Genomic DNA, 22695 nt, shown 5'->3' with positions numbered 1-22695 from the left:
ACCCCAAAAATCTCAACCCTCAAACCTCATTTCAAAAAGTCCAACATTAAACCTCATTATAAAAAAGAACAGGGATAAAACTGCAGTCAGGATCGTCTCAGTCCTTTGCCTGCCCCAGTGCACTTTGTCTCGCTCTCTTGTCTACCCTGCTCTCCCATCTAGGATCTCACAGCAGAGCTAAGATGCAGATGAAAGTGGTCAACCATTTCGCTCCCTGATGATCCATGCACTTTAGTCGGTACCAGCTGTGACCTTCCTGCTGCCATCCTTTGGCAACTGCAGCCTAAAATCAGCCCCAGTCATCTCCTGCTCCAAAACTTAGCAGGTTGCATTCCACCCCTGGAGTGCTGTAACCCAAGCTCCACTACAGGTTCTCTCGAATGCTTCACTTCCTGCCCTCTGCACTGGCATAATCCTTCTTACCCCTTATCTTCAGGATTATCCTCTTTTCTTTCTTTCTGTTTCTCTTTTTGAATCCATTCTCCTTGGCTGTCCTGCTCAGAGTCCTTTATACTCAGTGGGTGTTGGTGCCTTGGTAATGACCCATGGCTGAACTGATCACAATTTCATGTGCAAATGCGATCACCCAATATCCTCATCAACCACCATTGGGCCACACGGCTTTATAGCCCCCACAATAATACCCATGGAGCCTGTTTTTACTAAAAAAACACACACCGCCGTGAACTGCAAATATGCCTTATCACACACCTCTAGTCACACTTCTCGAGTTGCATGGGAGAGATGCACAGCCAGACCAACCCGTGTAACTGGTGGCCGGGGTCCACGGCATGGCCCTATGCACCCAAACAAAAATACTACTAAACCCCATGCTAAAAGATCATCTAAGCCAACCTTTTAGAAAACGAAAAAAAATAATTATAATTTTTAACATAACAGGAAAACAATCAATAATATAATCATTTCATTAAAAGTTCAGTATTCAAAAAGTCCTTCCAGGTTTGGGGTACATGGGTTCCCCCTGAATCGGGTACCAAATAATCTTGCTGTCTTCCATTTTCGTTCCTCACTGTCACTAGTCCATCCCACCGACCACAGAGCCCTAACATACCTCATCACAAACTGCTAAAGCCCCTTTTAAAATCAAATATTAATTATTTAAATTAAATGTCCTAAACTCATAAAGGATAAGTTTGGTATTTTTCACTTTGAAATTATTTCTTAACATTTCATAATCATGATATGTATTAACTACCACTGTCACACACGTGCACTTGGGAGTCAACCAAAGGGACCAGAAAACACCAATCCCACGCCAGGCTGGGGGGTGGCGGGATGCACTAAACCTCTCTCTTTTCTCTCAGCAGACCAAATACGAGAAATCCTACCTGTCCCGGCCACAAGGACGTCACTTCCTGTCTGGGCCCCGAGGAAGTCACTTCCTTGACTATAAAAATCCCTCATCCTTAAAATATTTAAACAGTTCTACTTTGGACTTGAACCTGTATACATTGTACACAACTCAAAGCATTTTGCTGCCAGGGAAACTATACGGGTGGCTGCCCCAAACTTTTGTTGTGTGTCAAGTCATTTATTTTACACCACATAAAATTGTATTTTAAAGTGAATTATGTTTTATAATTAAAAAAATATATATTTTGTCTAATCTTGTGTTTTAAAATGGAAGTCATAGTGCAGGAGTCCTTTCATGAAAACAAAACCCTTAAAAGTTACAAAAAATGTCCAACAGTATTAATCAGTGAAATTTTCCAAAACCTTCAATTCACCAAATTTCAGCAGCTTCAGGATGCATATTGTCCTACTTTTGTCTTTGCCATTCTGTTTTTTCAATGGTTATATTCTTCCATATCTTTTAATAAATGATGCTCTGCACAAAAGTGTGCCAAGTGTCTGATATAGTAGTCAGTATGCCCTTAAATCATCTGATTTGAGATGTGCAGTTAATATCATTGCTTGGAGGTGACTTCTAAGTGAAGCCATGCATCTTGGGCTGAAAACTTGTCGCACAGGTAGTTGATCAGCGAGGGGAAGTACACAGCTAGTCTCCTTTAAAAATGGCAGAATCTCATAAAAAGGTTTTTTTTTTTTGCTTTTTTTCTTCCTAAAATTATGTGGATATACTACTATTTACATTATGTGTTCAATCTCAAAACAGAGATCAATACCTGGTAACGCTCATGGCTTTTAAAATGAAGTTTTATGGCAGATGTTTTTATGTTTGGACTCTAGCCCCATGACTTTCATTTTAAAACACAAGTGCAGGCTAGGTGCTACTGTATATACAATCTATAAAAATACTTCATTTCAGAGCACAATATCATGTGGCAAATGTATATGCTATGTAAACAAATAACTTCAACTTCAAAAATACAAAACATATCCTTTAAAAGACTTTTTTTTTAAGGACAGTTAATTTATATAGTCTCTCTTGGAAAGTGAAACACCATTGTTGCAGAATATGAGGCTTACAATAAACCTGAGGTATGTCTATGTAAGGCAATATTTAGTGGTAACTAGGTTAATATCCCACTATTCTGTATAGAATAATGCTATTGTTTATTACTCTTTGTGTCTGTGTGGACTTTCCTATGGTCTCCTCCTATATACTGTCAGGGATTAAAAGTAAATGTTAGATTTTTATTTTAGTTTTATTATTTTTTGCTTTTCTTTGCACCTAGTCATGTAGTTAGGACATCAGCAAGTGTTGCCATTTAGAAATTGGTTGGTGTGATGTAATATGACAATAGAGTTGTGGCTTATGTATGTACATGGGTGATGTCACAAGGTGTTGCCACGTTGATCTTTGTTTTGGCTGTGTTGGGTGAAGAGTGGAGCAAGACTTGGCGGCTCCCCATGGAACGCTATGGGATTGGCGCTGGGGACCCAGGCCAGAATAAAAGGTTGTCTGCTTCTGCTGATGGACTTCTCCTCGGACTGCAAGGTCTGCAATGTCAAGTTGAGGAGATGTCGGTTATAAGGGGGCACTAGGGCTCTTTCTTTTAGGGACAGTTTCTTGCCTGTGTTTTTAACTTCGTTTTGTATGGATCTTCCATTTGTTTTAACCTCCTCTATGAACACTTCATTTTATTTGATTATTTATTTATTATAGATTTTGCACTGTACTTCAGACACTGTTTTGTTGAATTGCTTTAGTTTTAAAATAAAAGCACTGATCACTTTTGCACCTACCCCTTGCAATGTGTTGTATGTGTGTTTCCTCATCTGCCTGGCTCATCCGGTTATGTTATTGATGGTGTCGGGTTCAAGAGGCTCCCAAAACAGAAGTGGGAGCTGACCCGCACCATCACATTTGGTGGCAGTGGTGGGATGAGCTGTGGTGATGGGGACTGAAGAAGGAAGATCAAGTGGGATAGGATTTTTGCCTTTTCAAAAAAAAAAAAAACCATGATCTCAAGCCAGAAGAGGACTTTTAAGGACTGAATTTTTTAATGGACATTTATTTATTGATTGTTTTATTGTCATTTTAAAATCCTGAATCTTTTACTGGCCTGATTTTACAGAGGGAGATTGGGTTTGTTTTTGAAAGGTTTGGTTTTAGTACTTTTATTTATTATTGCTGTTTTTGTGCAGTGTGGGGCCACACTGTGAACCTGTGCCGCTAGTTGCACTGGGTTGGTTGAGGCATAGAGCCTTCCTGTGCAACTAATGGCTATAGGGGGTGGTGGTGGTGGTGGGGGGGGTGTATATGGTTAAAGGTTTTATGGCTCGCTGGTGTATTTTAAATATGGAAAAATGGATTTTGCACTGCACTTTGGACATTGTCTTGTTGGTTTGTGATGGTTTTTAATAAAAGCATGAGGACCTTTGCACCCCACCCCCACTGCTGTGTGTTGTGTGTGCATATCCTCATCTGCCTGGCTCATCCGGTTATGTTATCAATGGTGTCTGGTTCAAGAGGCTCCCAAAACAGAAGTGGAAGCATGGAGCTAACCCGCTCCTTCGCATGCCATGTTAGTAATTACCGTATCTACACTTTGTAACAATTAAGGATAGACTCTATCCATCCATCCATCCATTATCCAACCAGCTATATCCTAACTACAGGGTCACGGGGGTCTGCTGAAGCCAATCCCAGCCAACACAGGCGGCAAGGCAGGAAACAAACCCCGGGCAGGGCACCAGCCTACCACAGGGCGCGCGCACACACACACCCACATACCAAGCACGCACTAGGGACAATTTAGAATCTCCAATGCACCTAACCTGCATGTCTTTGGACTGTGGGAGAAAACCGGAGTACCCGAAGGAAACCTACGCAGACACGATGATGAGAAAAAATTAATTTGAAGCAATTTATTTTTAAAACATAATTCAGATTTTAGACATTGCCTTTTTATTGACTTTGAGTTGATTTTGCCTTATTGTTTGGTTGTTGATGTATAGCCCTTTAGTAAAAATCCCTGCTATGTTTAGACCCATTTAAGAGATAAATCCCTAAGAAAAATTTCTGCTTATCACTATACCAAAAAAAAAGAAAAAAAACATAGTTTTGATCATTTCTTTTATTGATCCTGAAGGGGACAAAACATCCCAAATATGTTCAGGAATCTTAATTTTAGATGTGCACATGAATGTGACTTGTGACACAGTGGCATTGGTTCCTACTTTGCGTTCAGTATCAGGGAAGAAAGAACATACGCTGTCTTTATGTTGCATGTGATGGAATAAGTATGGTTTGAAAAATGGATGAATGGTGGCAGATTGTTTTTTATTTTTACAAGTATTGGCAATCCAACCTTTTCAATTACACCTTCATACACTTGGGTGTATTGGGCAGGAAGTGACTAAAGCTTCTGTAATTCAATAGCAAGGAAGTGAGCTTTCTACTTAAGAGGACATATGTTATTTGATATAGTAGCCTCACAGGTCTGACCAGTTTCCATAGCAGGTACAGTCAAGAGTTAAACACGTGGTAAAAAAACAAAAGAAGTAAAACAGCTACATTTACAGCAAATGTGCCAATTAACCCAAGTAAAGATAGCCTAAGAAAGTCAACGAGTTGCAGGAAGATATACTGGTGGAAAAGAAACAGAAGCAGTCTTTTTTTTTAAATCGCAAGGTCCAGACTGTGCCTTATTTAAACACTTTTCTCTTTGAAGCTTTCTTAACCAACCGCTGGATAGATGGAGTTTGCTAGTGACTTCATATTTCTGCCTCCTTTGAAATCAACTTGGTGCTCTGGCTATGACAACGTAAACAGTGGTGAGTTAAACTGATATTTTTCTTTCTATCTGTTTTTCACTTGCTGGGAAAAGTAATAATTTAGAATATTACTGATCTAATATTTTTAACTGAAAGGTGTTTGGTAAAATACACCACAAATTTATATGGTTTTCTGCTTTACAAATTATTATTTCCAAGTGTATAAATCTTTGCTATTAAGTGTTTTATTTATAAAATAAAATTTTAGATCAGGTTTGACTATTTCCCAACAATTTTGCCATCCACCATTTTACTTGATCTTCTTAAAATAAAAAACAAGTAATAGTAAGAATGAAATGTGATGAACTACAAATGATGAGAGGGAACTAGCAAGTGATAAGTGACAAAAAAGAAATGACTGGTGAGGTGTGAAAATTCATGTACAAAGTGACAAATAAAAACTTCTGAAGAAATAACAAATGAAAAGTGATAAATGATGAGTGAAAACTGACCAGTGAGAAATAGTGAATCACATATAAGAAGCAGTGAGTGGCAAACAACAAGTAAAAAGTGATGAATGAGAGGTGATGAATGAGACATGAGAAATGATAGTTACTCAGTCACTAGTATAGCGCAGAATTTCTGAGACCACAACAATAGTGGAGGTTAAGTCCCCACCCCAAAAAGAAAAGCATTTACAGTAGAACCCCAATGTAACATTAACGTAAGTTTTCCTATATTTGGTGGGTTTTTTTGGATCCTGTTGATGCACAGATTGAATGATTTGGATGCAAAACATTCATTATGAAAACAGTATAAATCCTTTATGAAAAGTTTTGATTCTATCTAATTTTTATGCTAATCACAGTTCTCTAAAAACATCAGATCTGTGTTACATATGAGTTAACAAATGGGAGTTGAGCCACAGAGTGAATGTAGCTTTTTTGTGTGTCAAAAATCAAATACAGCTATGTATTCAGCACACTGCAATGAGGTGCCAGGGTGCTGTGGTTTAACAATGCTGAAGTTGCAATCAACATCACGGCTGCATTTATGAAAATAATAATCTGAAAAGACAATAGTAATTCTACAAATTAAACAGAACCAATCAAGACAAGTATAAAGTGGATCATAACAAATAATCATAAAAATAAGAGGCGTGAAACTATAATAAAACCTAAACACAATCCTTAGAAATCATTGTCAAGTTAATTCATTTAATACATTTCCTACATTTAACACATTTAACAAGGGGAGTTTCTACTGTATTTCAAATCCACCTGTCTGTCTGCTAAAGTCAATAACATCAAAGAGATCATTACTTTTTGCTTGTTATTAACCTAAGTTAACTAAAAGAAAAGGTTACATTTTGCACTGATTCTATAAATATCTACAGATAGAAGACCAATAAAGCATTACTTTTATGACTATAACATTAATAAACTTTTATAAAAAATATGAAATTTTACAATATTTCAGCATTGGCATGTGCCAGATATGGTTCCTCACTTCAATCCCATTACACCTGTTCTGAAACCATGCAAGGACTGGAGGGAGGATCACTAAAAATCTCAATGAAACAATCACATAACTGAATATGCAAACAGAGTACACAGTATACCACTACTGTGGACACCTTTTTGGTAGTTTTCATAATTTTCATTAAGATAAGCAATATCTTGAAATGTTTAACTTTTAATTAAATCAAAAGCTGTCTGAAAACTTCACTAAATAAAATAATGATGTAGTTTCTGCTTTATAGCCTTCTACGGAAGTGCGTCATCTTTTTGTTGTTTAAGCTAGTTGTGGTGATTTAAATATGTTTTGGCCACATAGGACTTTATAAAGCCAACATTTTAAACCCAAAAGTCAGCTGTGACAAAATCACATGCAAAATGCATACGGTACACAGGTTGAACTCCTTTTGCTGAACAGAACAAACAAGGTCACACTTACTATACATCTATTTTTTTCTTAACATCTATTTTTCAATTTCCAAAATTCCGTTCCAGTCTCAAAATAAGTTTTATCTGTTTTATTGAGGTTTGATGATGTATTGAACAATATTTTTTACTTTTAAGTTACTTTGGTGTGGCTTTATATACTGTATATGCAGAATCTCTGTACCGTGTTTGTTTTCCCTATTTAATTGCAATGTTTTTAATCTTAAAAATATTTTATTCCCCATTAAATACATTACGATAACCTACACTTTAAAACACAAATGTGAAAAAATGAACATTTTCAAATCGGTCATTTCAGCCTGGGTGCTGGTTAAACACAACCTACTGTAGCAGTTTGTGACACAGAGGGTTGTGGATTCGGCAGACTTTAGCTCCTCAATTTCTGGTACCACGCTTCTAATTCCACAATTTCTGGTTCCACCAATTCCGACTCTGACTCCAGCTCCTTTATTTGTAATTAAACTAATGTATTTACTATTTATTATGTTAATTGAAAGCACGCAACATATAAGAAACAAATCATTTCATCACTGCTAGTGTAAATCATCAGGCTACTTTTTAGCACTGTAACATCATACAGTTTAGGGTCAAAGGCTGTAACAATATTGTTGTGACTTACAAGTGTTGAGTAACATTAAACATATGAATATACTTATAAAATTTAAAAAATGCTGTATTTTTTTGAAAGTCTAGAAAAAAACAATTTAATTAAATAAGCCTATGTGAATTTCAAAATTTTTCAAAATTCTAACACATTATATTACAATTTACATTTAGTCAGAGTTGGATTCGGTAGATTTTATCAACTCTGACTCCAGTAACTCAAAAAATGCTTCTGACTCCACAACTCTGACTTCAACTCTGACTCCACAGCCCTGGTGACACATCCACTAATCCCTCTTTTTGCCAGTCCTTTGCCTCCCTAAATGTACAATAAATACCTTTGTGACTTTCATTTTGTTGAGGATTCCAATGATGCCAGCTGGCAGGAGGTCACATGCAGAGGTGGAAAGTCTTATTAAAAAAGCTCCATGCTCTGAGGCATCCACACATGACAAATCTGGCAAATCTAAAATTTATACCACCTGTAGTGAGTTGAAAAACTATTTAACAAACAAGTTTGAAAGTCAATTTCTTAACTTCCAAGAGGACCTTGTGGTCTTCCATTTTAACATAAGTGTGGTAAAGGAGTATAAGAAACATATTTCTAAGGAGCTTATAAGACCTTGCCCCCAAGGCTGAAGAGTGTCACAGGGTATGTAGGGCAGAGTGGTGGCTCTGAGACTAGTGCTCTGCACTGGCAATCAGAAGGTTGCCGGTTCGAATGCTGTAAATGCCAATAGGGACTCTGCTCTGTTGGGCCCTTGAGCAAGGCCCTTAACCTGCAATTGCTGAGTGCTTTGAGTAGTGAGAAAAGTGCTATATAAATACAAAGTATTATTATTATTATTATGCACTCAGGGAAACCAGTTCATGCCCAAGATCTATCATTCTAAGATTCTCAATTATGCAGACCATTAGATTATTCTTGAAGAGGCACTGGGAAATCTCTTTCTGTTTTTTGAAGTCTACAGATTAGTTTCCTGAATTTAGCGTTGCAGTTGCCAAAGACAGTAAAGCTATAGCTCTAGTAGGTTAGAAAATGTTACAGGAAGTGTATGTAGCTTTTAATCTTATATCCCACTCATCTCACATTCTCCTGCATATCAAGGATTGTCATGTAATCAATTTGAAGAAAGACACTGAAATTATTGATAATTTACTAGGACCTTTCCTCTTTAATGTTGTCCAACACGTTTTGCCTCTTATATTGCAGAATGCTACAGCGTCTCTGTATTCTTTTGGATTAAGGTGACATCATAGTGGATATCTGGTTTATTTTCTTTGTCAGTTAAACAAGTCTAATTTTTTTGGCCTTTTGGGCACAACACTATCTTGGCTCACTATTTAACATTTTATGTTATGCTTCTCATTTGTACTGACTCTTTGTCTGCAACTTCATATATCTTCATTTTTTCTATTGTACATCTACTGATGACATGGCTGGGAAGGTAGAATCTCTATACCAACAAAGGATTATTCACTTTTTAAAATAATTATTATATTGCTGTAGCCTGTGTATCTGCTAAGCCCAGGAAGGTCAGAGTGATTACCACATCTTGTCATAGTGTACAAATTAAAATATTAGTTGTTTAATGTATTTAAATAGCTGGCCTAGACAATAAACATTTTCTACTCCACATACTGTCCTACATGTTATCAGTCTTCCTCCCTCAAGTAGCCAATCAGATTCTACTTCTGTCAGATGATGAAATCATCATCATGAATACGAATGCCTATGTGAACTCATTATTTGACATGCTACTGGCCCTGATCCAACAGTGTTGTTGCCATTAAACTTAACTTTTTATACAGATTAAACTCTGATATGAATGTGATTGATGCTATCTCTCTGCCAAGTGTTGCTCATTCTTTCCACCCTAACATCATTCCCATTCAGGGATTGACTATATTCTTATCTCCCAGTCACTGGTCACACTTTAAACTCAAATCTGGAGCTGGTTAACTCTTGGAATACTGAGTTGACAAGGCTTAACTACAGATATTGCAGCCTTTGCAGCTTTCAGCCCAATGTCTACAATGGCAGTCCAAAAAGTATTTGTTCCACAACCCAGATTTCTGAGACAAGCTTCCACCTATCTAAGAGAACTTGAAAACAACTGTTGAGACTCTCTCATATGTCTAGCTGGTAGTGATTTTCATTTTTTTGTAAAAATACGTTTTTATTTACACATTACAAAATACCATCCACAACAATACCATTTTACCATATAACAAACAAGAGTAATTTTCCATTTCCATTTCTTATTCAAAACACTTATCCCTGTAAAACATCCATACTACTCACATATGTTTTGGTTTAAAATCAATTCCCATTAAAGCCTTATTCCCCAATATTCACAACCCTTTCTATCTCTCCTTAGCAGCTGCAAAACTGCACTCCTCAATATCCCTCTTTATTTTATTTATGAGCTCCTTTTCCAAATTCTTTTTCACTCACTGCACCTCTGTTCACAAACCTCTTTTTCAGGATAGACCTGGTATCACTTATGTGCTTCTTTGCCAGGGTAATAACAAGCCACATCAAAAAGGCCTCTCTTGAACTTCTGCCATTTCCAGCTAGACCCTCCTCTTTAAAAATTAACCTATACAACAAAAAAATAAATAAACAAAAATCAGTAACCATTATCAATAATACTTTCACATTTGCCCACACTTCTTGTGTCCACCTTCTCTCCCAAAACACATGTCCGTTTGTCTTCACCTTTGTCTTGGACATGTCCTTGTCTGTGTCAAACCTTGCCTATACATCCTCTCCTTCACACATAATCTTCCCCAGACCATCATCCAGTTCAAATCCTTTAAAGTATTTTTCAGCACTTTAGGCTGCACCACTGTCCGTACCCCCACTTCAGACTTTATTGTCAGATTCTGTCCTTCCTCCATTGTATGCCTGACAGCTTTATACAGATCTTTCTGTTTGCAGCACAAAGTAACATCTGCAAAATCCCTGTAAATCGTTTTCAGTTTTGCTGCATATTTGTAGCCTCCTGGTCTCTCTTCTGACTTTGGTGTCAAATTTGACCACACTGTCTGAGTCCTCCTTACTGAAGTGAGACACAAAATATTGAAATTTGTGTACAAAGGCAGAATTGAAACACTTGCACAAGGATGTGCAAAAAACAAAGCCCATCTTTAGTTGAATTTCTGTGATATCCCTACCTCCATTTTCCACACATCATTCCATATCAAACCTTCTTATTGTCTCATACCTGCATCCCCACACAATAGATGCATTTGCTGAAGGTCTGGCACACAGAAATTGTCAGTAGAAAGTAAATGAACTAGAGTCATGTCTTTTGGGAGGAATCATGTCTGTGTGTGGTAGACCCAGAGTATGAACTTCAAATTACCATTATAAGGTCTGAATTAATCTCTGCTATCTTAGAGGGCTAAATTTGAGATCTGCGGCAACTGAACACAATATTGTGTTTGTGTTAATTATGTTACTGGCCTTGAAGCTATGCAGAATTACTGCATTTGCAGGATCTCTTACTTTCAACACCTTGTAAATTAATATTTTTTATAAAAATTTTCTTGATCTATTTATTGAAAATTCTAGCTGTTCTAACTCAGAATCTAATCCATTTTTATAGAAGTTATTTTTCTTTGTGGATGTCAAATCCGTGATTCAGTTATGGTCAGACATTCCAATATTTTTTCAGTTTCGGCTGCATACTATGAAGATGAATGCTTTTCCCAGATTCAACTCAACAAGCTCCATGTTTCCCCTACCTCCTCCTACTTCTTTTGGTCAGAGGTTTGCTCTTTGCTCTCCAATTTTAATGGAGACAACAAGAGGCCCAGACTGAAATACTGTACATTGTTCTAATCTGGCTTAGGCATAATGCAGAAGTTTCACTGCAAGATTTACAATTGTACAATTGGGCTTTCTGCATGTGATACATCCAATTTGGAACTGGGTAAGGCCTTTAATACTTGCAGTCTGGTCTTCCATCGAGTCACTAGCTGTACTCCAGTGTAAATTAAATTCATTTATATGCATCAATTTCAATCCTAGTAGCAAAAAAAAACCACTCTGCATAGGTCATCTAAAATCTCCCCATGGCCTATTATATATAATAATAAATGTTATTCAAATTTTGCATAAAATTATAAACCTGTCAAAAAGTTAAGATAATATACCCAAATGACATGTGCAAGTTTCCATCTTTGATAATCATATGTTACTATTAGGTGGTCACCCAAGTTTCCCTCCTGCTTGGATGCAATGTGATGTCAATGCATTGGGTTATCTGTTTGGTGACTCTGGCCTTAAAGTATTCTAACATCTTTAGTCATCTTTGGCATACCTTCTTTCACCTTCTATTATCTGCAGTTTGGTTCAGCACATATGGCCTATGGTGTTTCCCTTACATCTCCTTTGCCTTATCATCCTCTTTTCCCTCTTGATAGCTTATTTTATCATTTCAGAAAATTCTTCCTGTAAACCCCTATCCCTCATCTTTCAGTGCTCTCAGGATCTCACATCATCCTTTCATCTTTGTTGGGGTATAGTTTTTAGAAATATACAATTTTCATCAACAAACCCCAACCAAGACTTTACTCATGTTAAATGTATGTGTACATTATACAGTATTTTACCCCTTGCAAACTACATGTATTGGGCCTTAGCCCAGATCCTCTGTTACTTTTGCATCTATGATGCCATAGGGACATTTATGTGTATACGTTGGTTTTGTCCCTATATCCTGAATTTCTAGTCTCTAATTTCTTAATCAGTTTCTTTTGTGCTATCAATTACTATTTCTTTCTTGCTGCATATTCTTATATTATTAGATCTTTCGATCCTTGTTCTATAGGTGCACTAGTGTAAATTCTTATACCTGGGGACTGTAACCGCTGATTCTCTCCTTTGTACTACTGTAGACAGAAGACTTCTGTATTGTCTGCATCACGGATTAACAGAACATCCAGCAACTCCATTCACGACTATGATTGTACTACTCCTAGTGTTAGGTTATTTATGTTCCGAAGATTGTGATGCAGTCATTCCCTTGGTTGAGTGTAGTGGTAGTGGTGCAGTCAGTTGTGGTTCCCAGTGGTATGACACAAGACAAGAGAGGGGTGGGTAAGGGGTGCTATGTAGGTTTATTTCACAAATTGATAATTGTCATTTCTAAATTGTCCCTAGTGTGTGCTTGGTGTGTGGGTGTGTGTGCGTGTGCCATGCAGTGGGCTGGCGCCCTGCCTGGGGTTTGTTTCCTGCCTTGCGCCCTGTGTTGGCTGGGATTGGCTCCAGCAGACCCCAGTGACCCTATAGTTAGGATATAGCGTTTTGGATAATGGATGGATGGATAATTTTCATTTTTACATAATAATTTTTTTGACTTAGTTGTATAAAAAAGTTGATCAGAAAAGGAGAAGTTATCCCTCCCTAGGGATAGGAACAAGGAAGCTCTGTCAGATTTTATACTGTGTGGCCTGCAGGGGGCACTCAGCACCCCAAATCTGACACAGGCAGATGCAGAACCCAAGTTCAGTAACACACATTGTTTATTTTCTTGTGGAAAACACTTTTCAACCGTTTCCCACCTGCCAAGCACAGTACACAGTCCAAAGTACAAATAAGCACAGTAATAAAGCATCAAGCACTTTGTCTTTGCTTTATTGTCTTTCTCTCACTCTCAGTTTTCCATCTCCACTCCTGCTCCAACAAGCTTTGTCCTCCTCATCGCAAGTCTGGCCGCAGGCTCCTTTTATGTGATCCCTTGGAGTGCTTCTGGTGTCCAATAGGATTAGTCCGTAAGCACTTCTGGGTAAGATGGGAGCCTGATGATTTAATGGTCAGGAGTCCCTGCAGCAGCTCCTGCAGCAATTGCTGCAGCACCCCTTGGCGGCACCCATGGAACCCAACAGGGCTGTACCAAACTCCAACTCCCATGAAGGCCTGTGGGAATCTGTGGTGTCGCAGCTACCCAGGGGGGCTGCCCCTCCAAGTTCCGGCAGAGATAATGCCCTGAGCATGCTGTCTCCCCCAGTTCTTCCACAGCCCCGGCCATTCACCGCAACTCACACGACCTGAATTAAAGCATACACCAAACTCTGAATCGTTGGTATTTCCCAGATCCTGATGGTTTGCAATTGATATTCTATCAGTCTTTTTGGGGCAACTGCCACTCTCTTACCCTTGATTATTTCAGCCTTAGTTACCTTATTTTTTAAAATAGACCAAAGAGCCAGGAGGCTTTGTCAGCTATATCCCTATTACACTAACTCCAATATAAAACTATTAACTAAATGGCTAGCAAGAGTAATTCAATTGATGATTAATAAATTAATCCACAAATGGGCTTCAATCATTATGGATAATGTCTGCTACACATTATACTTGTGGCTCATATTCTGTCCCAACCAGCAGCTCCTATGACACTTGACCAACATGATGAAAACATTGCACTCCACTTCCATGTCTGTAATTCTCAAAGATTCAAACATGTCTTGTTCCTTTTAGATTTACAAATACGCCAAGCAGGTATTCCCGGCATCCCCACTATTCTCTAAACTTTCTCTTAAACCTCATGCCATAGCTCTTTGCTTTCATGATCTAGTCACTCCATTCACTTCCTACTGCCTCGACATAAGAAATCTTTTTTCCTGGTCAAAATCTTACTCATGTGCTCAGGCTATTTAACTTTTTAAAAAACCTATCAAGATTCAAAATCAGTTGATTAAAATCGCCCTTTTTCCATTAAGACACTCTTGCAGGTAATGTGTGTCAGTTCCTCTGGCCATCTCTTATATATTTGGGTATTGACATTTTGCCTTTATTGCGGAAGATTATACCCTCACCCCTCCCCCAGTATTGCTGGATTTTTAAAAGCTTCAATGAATCACTCACCAACTACTCTTATGTCCCATTTACCATTTCACTGTAGATTAGTTAATATTAGGATGAACATAGTCTGATGCCTTCAGTTTTTCAGTGCTTTGCAATCCCCCTATAAATATCGGTCAGATGTTGGATCTTTGATTCCTTAGTTTTTATGGAATAAAAAGACCCCTTATTAAGAACTCCAGCCTAATTGGTGATGGACCAAAGGGTGGGATATCTTTGCCAGATTTAGGCCTCTATCGTTAGGCCATTCATTATATATGTGAGCTGAAAGTGGATGGTTCACCCTTAACCCCCCCCACCCAAAACAAACTCACAGTTGAATCCAGTATTGCTGCCTCCAGACCATTCTCAGTTATTCTCTTCACTGTGAAAAAAAAAAATGTTGTTTCCAACCTGGAACCTTTTACTTTATACACGTTAGGTGTATGCCATAAGGCTGAGAAGCTCCTAGGCTCCTGCCTAACGTGGCATGTGCATACCACAGTCATAAATAGCCTGTCCACTACCTTGGTACATTTTGGGCATATGGAGGCATTACAGATCATTGTGGACACCTTTCATGATACAAAACTCAAATGTTCCTGTCTTAGAGGTGCAATTTTGCTGTTGTTTCCTCGTCTTTCCTATTCTCCTAACTTTCTTCATATCATTTCTACAATTTTTCAGACTCACTGTGAAGGTGTAAAAAATGTTAAAACTGAGGTGAATAATTTATTAGTCACTATATCTTCATTTTTATTTATTTGTTTAGTTGCTTCAAAGACAGATCTGCTGAATATTCAAATGTATTATAATTTCCAAATCTTATCTTTGTAATAAAATATTTGCATAAAATAATAAGATGTATGGCTTAACTGCTGACATTTGTGGAATCCCACAAATCAAATATACAGTGGAACCTCGGTTTGCAAGCATAATTTGTTCCGGAAACGTCCTCGCAGTCCAAAGCACTCGTATATCAAAGTGAATTTCCCCATAAGAAATAATGGAAACTCAGATGATTCATTCCACAACCCAAAACTATTCATATAACAATGATTAATACAAAATATAAAGTAAAAATACATATATAAACAAATTAAAGTAAAAATACATATATAAACAAATTAACCTGCACTTTACCTTTGAAAAGAATCATGGCTGGTGTGAGTGAGTTTCTGAACTCTTGTGGGATTCCACCCAACGGGACAACACGCGGAAGAGTGTCCCAAAGCAATCGCAGTCTCCCATCGCTGTGGCAGTTCGCAGTAAATGCGAATCCGAAAAGATCACGGACATGCTATAAGCACCTGCCGTCGATGGGTGATACAAGGAACAAGGAACATTATAAATGCGCAGGGCACAGTACTACTTGGCCACAACCCTGCCTGACTGCTGTGTCCGTGTATAGGAGAGTGGCAGATCCCGCTATAATAAATAACCGTGCTGTTGCTGTTTCAAGCTGAATAAAGCTGGTGTTGCTAAAGTACTGAGACTCAGCTTCGTGTTTTGGGGTGCAAGACAGGGACTCGCACATTACAGCACACACGCGCGCACACACTAGACAACACACACACACACACACAGTCACAATGCTGTAGTAAACAGTATACGCTCGTACGGATTTTGACTATATGAGTGAGGCACGCAGACTAAGACGGAGAATATGAGACGATTGCCCACAATCCCGCAGCGAGAGAGAGAACCACCATCTGCTCAGTTGTGATCACATAATGCTCAGCAGACAAAGCGAATACATACTACTCGTATTGTAAGACCTTGCTCATTTATCAAGTCAAAATTTATTAAAAATTTTAGCTCGTCTTGCAAAACACTCGTAAACCAAGTTACTCACAAACCGAGGTTCCACTGTATTATAATTTCAAGATTGTTGTTCATCATTATTTTACTAATTCGTGGCCTGGGTGATTTGGAGTCTGATGTGATAGTAGTTGGTACACGAATACAGTGCCCAGTTGAGATAGCAGTCCATAAACAGGGAGTTCACAGACACTAAAAACAAAGCCAGTTGATATGACTGTGCATATATTAGAGATTCACATGAAAATATACAATGCCTATGAAAAGTATTCACACCCTTAGAGGTTTTTACATTTTATTGTATTGTAGTATTGAATCACAGTGAATTTAATCTTGCATTTTTGACGTTCATCAACAAAAGAAACACCTTAATGTCAAAGTGAAAACGGATCTCTGGAAAGTGATGTAAATTATTTACAAATATAAAACACAAAATAAGATAGATAGATAGATAGATAGATAGATAGATAGATAGATAGATAGATAGATAGATAGATAGATAGATAGATAGATAGATAGATAGATAGATGGCCGGGGATCCTGCCCGGACGGGAGGCCCTTTATATGAGAAGACCGGGGGAATGGGTGCACTACCAGGAGTACCTCCCCCGGGACACGAGAGGGCAGCACCCTGGGTTTACATCGGGGCCACGGATTTGGAGCTCAGAAGCTCAACCTGCTGGGGGTTTATGGTCATCACCAGGGGGCACCTGGACAGCTCCAGAGTCTGGGCATACAGCACTTCCGCCACACCCGGAAGTGCTGCCGGAAGAGGAGTGAGGTTCCTATGCAGCACTTCCTCCACACCCGGAAGTGCTGCCGGAGGTTAATCGTGGGACACCTGGAGCACTTCCGGGTGGACTATAAAGGAGGCCGCCTCACTCCATTCAGAAACCAGAGTCGGGTGGAGGAGGACGAGGTTGCGAGTGAGGAGTGGAGGTGGCAGAAGAAAGGATTGAGTGGAGGATATTGGAGCACGGTGTTGTGTACAGGACATTGAAAAGTAATAAACGAGTGTGTTCTGGACATTCTGGGTATGTGTGTCTGTCTGTAGCCGGGCTATCTTCTACAATAGATAGATAGATAGATAGATAGATAGATAGATAGATAGATAGATAGATAGATAGATAGATAGATAGATAGATAGATACTTTATTAATTCTCAAGGGGAAATTCACAATAATTAATAATTAATTTCATTGATTCCATAAGTATTCACCAACTTCAAGTCAGTATTATGTAGATGCAACTTTGACTTTGCGGACAGATCTCTTATCAGCTTTGCAAATCCGGTTACTGCAATTTTTATTCATTCTTTACAAAACTGGTGAAGCTGTTTTAGATTGCATCAGCATTATGAGTGAACAATATCAAGGATGCAGGAATAACATTGTGTAATATATGGCCGGCTGTTCATCCCGGCCAATACCCCAACATCGCTAGATGGAGCTCTCCCTGCATCATGGAGGGGTCCCGAATTCCAGCAGGGCATCATGGACGTTGGAGTTTTCCTTTACAGATCTGCTGGATGCAGTGGGAGCCACCAGGGGATGCTGCAGGGAGGAACAAGGATTTCTATTTTCCATATAGCCCGGAAGTACTCCCTAGTCATGGGGATGGAAGAAACGAAGTCAGCTGACAGAAAAATCAACACAGATTGTTACAGACTTACAAATAACCAATTCTATCTATCTATCTATCTATCTATCTATCTATCTATCTATCTATCTATCTATCTATCTATCTATCTATCTATCTATCTATCTATCTATCTATCTATCTATCTATCTATCTATCTATCTATCTATCTATCTAAATGACATATAAGAGCATCTGCCACCCCAGACTCTGAATAAGAGTAATTAATCGTCTTTAATTTTTCTTTGCTAGATTTTATCCCACTTCATGCCCAAGTAGATTACTTGGCTAAGGCAGAAGTTCTTTAAACAACATTCAGCACACTAGAGAAAGCAACCGTTCACAAAGAGCTTTCACTCTTTGCAGTCATTTCAACACACTTAGCAATTGCTTCATTCTTCCATATCTTCACATATTTTCATACTCACGTTCTCTTTTACAATTGCACTGCATTCATAGAATAAAGTTATTTTACAATTGTATTTCATTCACAGAGATCTCTATCACACGTGCTATAAACTTACTCGAGGTTGTGCTTTTTATTTTATTTATATAAGGTTTCATGTTCAGTGCACTTAAATGCGTCTTTCCCTTCATGCTTATTTACTTATCACGACCATCAAACAACTTACTTCTTTACCTTCATGCTTATCATTATAATCAAACAACTTCTCAGGACGCAAGCTGGTATTACTTTCATTAAATTAGGAGTACATCTTACCTCAGTTTCATACGGCGCTATTCTCCAGATCATGAAAACTCAGTGACAATCAAGGAAAATTCCCATGGCAATCCGATCCACCCATCGGGAAAATCACGTGGCAAAATTCCACAACAAGAAAGCATTCCCAAAAAACGTTACGCAGTCATAAAGAATATCCTGACTCAACAAGGAAAACATACATGCTTGAACCTTTATTTCCAATCGCCAGCAAGTGTGCTAACCACTGCGTCACCATACTCTTTACCTTTATAGTTCCTAAAATACACAACCTTCATTCACGCACATCAGGCACATTCTGCTTATCGCAATAACCTGTCTCCCTTTTAATTTATTATTATAAAAAGAACATTTTTCCTTTAAACTTGATCAGGGTTTGAAAGGAAAAATGTTTTGGACATTTATGATAAGCTTTTAACAAAAGTGGAGACATTTTATTTACTTCAACCCAATTATACATATCAATAATTATATTTCTTTTGTCATGTGAGAAACTGTCTTATTTTTAAATCCACACTAAACCAATTAATACCTTCTTAAAAGTATGGCCAGTACTTACAGGAAGGTAACAGAGGCATGCTTGTCATTGCAAAGTTAAAACCAAATGTATTTATTCTTTTTCCAATTTAATTTAGAGCTCTTTTACATTTTAGTGCGATTTGTGTACACATTATACAGTTTCATTTTTAATATTAGCTTATAACATAGATTTGTATAAGCAATACTTATAAGATGACTAATTTAATTAGTTTCTGTGTGTTTTTCGATGTTCTTCAATTATCAGCATTTTAACACATGTCATGATACTTTAGCAGTATTGGCAAGGGTGTTGGGGGGGGGGGGGGGGGGGGGGTTGCCAAAACCTTTAACCTTTTGTTCACAGCAACAGCTGCATAGCTCATAAACTGCGTTTTTAACATTTTATCGGCATTGACACTGTTTATCTGACTATCAAACCCGCTGGATGAGTGACTCGTCTGACTACAAGGTTTCATAAACACATGCTTGCATGCGTCATCTGTTAATAACGTGCAGTTCTTCATAGCTTTACGAAATATTATTTCTAATGGCTAACGATGTAACTTATTTAATAACAGTGTTCCCCAACACGGAATTTACTTTTAAGGCAGGTTTTGGACATTCGTATGGCATTTGATTAATCCACTTGGGTGCCATTTCACTTTATTCTGGACAACCAGTCTCGTGTCTATAAATTTAAAACTGTTGTTTTACAATTTATTGTGTCCGGTTTAGTTTCGTCTTTTATTCCCACATTTTATAATCATGCCTTGCACTTTTAAGTCCAACTCGCATAATATAGTTAGCAGACGCTACCACAACTCACCGGTAGCTATCTGTTTTTTTTTTATTATTGCCCCATGCACTGTTGCCCATGTTACAAGCCTGCCTCTTGTACTTTGACGAGATTAATTAATATCCCTATTCCAGTTAGGGCCAGGCATTTTAAGGCAGTATAACTCGGTCACGGGAGTCCATGACAGTGCGCGTAACAATCCCGATACAATCAGTATCTGACAGAGACCTTCCATGTCGTCATTAACAGAAACATATTTTGTATATATATTACATTAGAAATATTATACGGTTATCAATTTAGCCACCACCCTGCTCACAGCGCCATTTTGTTTCTTTAAAGGGGGGCGATACCTCCCTAGTTGGAATAGGTTCTTTTGTAATTGTGGCATTTTAAGTAACGGAAAACTATATAGATATGGTATTAAAAGGCGATATCCCTCCCATAGTGATACGGTGGTAAAAATCACATAAGAGAAAATATCTTAGCTTTCTTTACTGACAATTTACAGACGGAGGGAGCCATAGCAAGACAATACTTTTATCAAGGTGGGATGTCGATGTATACAGTCTGCCATTTTCCGTCTCTGCGCTGTAAGGATTTTCAGGATGGATGACGATATCACCCATCCTTCCGTCGGTTTCGAAGTATTTGGCTGCTGTCCAAGTCTTTTATATTGGTTCCTCCACGTGCAGGCCCCCACTTAGGTAAATAGTCCATTTCCAAACGAGGAAAGAAGATTTTGTGCTGACTGTTAGCAGATGACAAAATAGTATACACCTGTCTTTAGGCTGACTATACATTCCTCCAGCTGTCTTTGTCTATCTTGTCCTATGCTTGGCCCAGCACTTCTAAATGCTGAGAGCCCCTGTATGCTAAGTTTGGCCTGGCCTGTACATGTGAATGGATTTATAAAATAATTTTTGTACAGAGCACAGTGAAATTTAACTTATATTCTTATTACAGGAGGTACTAAGGAGTGATTTGGAAATTGTAGAAGTAAAACTATTGCTTTGATTAAATAGGCTAAAATCAAACAACTTACCAATAGACCAGAAAACATTAATCCTTCTTAAGTTCTTAATTAGGTTAATAAGTACCAAATAAACTCTTGATGCATATTTTTAGGAAATCACTTCACAACAGGGAATTCCCGAACAACTGGAAAATGGCAAATATTACCCTACCATATGAAAAGGGTGACCAGCCAGATCCAAGCAACCTTAGGCCATTAAGCTTAATGTGCATCACAGGAAACTTAATGGAAGAAATTATTAAGGGAAAGATTGAGCAATACATGGCAAGAACAGGAGGTTTACTGAACAGTCAGCATGGGTTTAGAAAAGGAAGTCATGTTTTACCAACATGCTGGAATTCTATGAGGAAGCTACAAAAGCATATGATCAAAGTGGAGTATATATTATTTATCTTGACTTTCAGAAAGCATTTGATAAGGTACCACATGAGAGGTTGGGCATCAAACTAAAAGAAATGAGAGTTCAGGGTGTTGTTTGTAGATGGGTGCAAAATTGTCTCAGATATAGATTATGGTGTGAGGAATCCTGTCAGAATTTTCTGTCATTAAGTGTAGTATTCCAGAGGGGTCAGCTGTTATTTTCTGTTATTTGTAACATGTATAAATGATTTGGATAGGAATATAAGTAACAAGCTGGTTACATTTGCAGATGAAACCAAGCTAGGTGGATTGGCAGATAATTTAGAATCTGTTGAATCATCACAGAGGGATTTGGACAGCATACAGGGTGGGCAGAGTTGTGGCAGATTAAATTTAATTTAAGTAAATGTAAAGTATTACATGTAGGAAGTAAAACTGTTACATTTGAATTCACAGTGGGAATTCTGAAAATCGAACGTACACTTTATGAGAAGGATTTAGGAGTCATAGTGGACTTAACACTATAAACTGCGAGTCAGTGTTCAGAAGCCATTAAAAAAGCAATGAGAATGTTAGGTTATGTAAAACGATGTGCAGAATACAAGTCCAAGGAGGTTATGCCCAAACTTTATAACATTCTGGTAAGGCCTCACCTGGAGTACTGTGTATAGTTTTGGTCGGTAGGCCACAGAAATCACATAGCAGTGCTGTAAAAAGTCCAGACAAGAGTTACAATGCTGATTCCAAGGCCAGGGGATAAATAATGAGAAAAGATTAAAAGAGCTGAGCCTTTTCAGTTTAAGCAAAAGAAGATTAAGAGGAGACATGATTGAAGTGTTTAAAATTATTAAGGGAATTAGTACAATGGATAGAGATTGTTATTTTAAAATGAGTTCATCAAGAAATTGGGAACACAGCTGGAAAGTTGTCAAGGGTAAGTTTCACACAGACATTAGGAAATGTTTCTTTACACAGAGAACCATAAACACATGGAGTAAGCTACCAATGAGTGTGGTAGACAGTAGGAGTTTATGTAATTTTCAAACTAGACTTGATGTTATTTAAGATGAATAAAGTGGATAGGACTGGTGAGCGTTGTTGGGCTGAAAGACCTGTTCTCATCTAGATTGTTCTAATGTTCTGATTTCCTTCGTTCTGTGAAGGGGTGCCTAACTAGCAAGAGGTTGCCAAAGGCAAGGACAGCACTAAGATGGCATAGAACAAGGGGAAATCATG

The 22695-nt window shown here is 38.1% G+C and overlaps 1 protein-coding gene across 1 annotated transcript in view; it reads left to right on the top strand.

Annotated features, from left to right (window-relative positions):
• The window catches only part of LOC114642651 (circularly permutated Ras protein 1-like), a 334580-nt gene that overhangs the window by 68074 nt on the left and 243811 nt on the right, over positions 1-22695 (top strand). The window contains exon 2 of the mRNA XM_051933702.1: positions 5103-5205. Coding sequence (XP_051789662.1) covers positions 5127-5205 — 79 coding nt within the window. The 5' untranslated portion in view covers positions 5103-5126. The remainder of the gene's footprint in view (positions 1-5102; positions 5206-22695) is intronic.

The sequence above is a fragment of the Erpetoichthys calabaricus genome, chromosome 11, assembly GCF_900747795.2.
Source record: "Erpetoichthys calabaricus chromosome 11, fErpCal1.3, whole genome shotgun sequence".
Taxonomy (NCBI): domain Eukaryota; kingdom Metazoa; phylum Chordata; class Cladistia; order Polypteriformes; family Polypteridae; genus Erpetoichthys; species Erpetoichthys calabaricus.
This window is presented reverse-complemented; position numbering and strand designations above follow the sequence as displayed.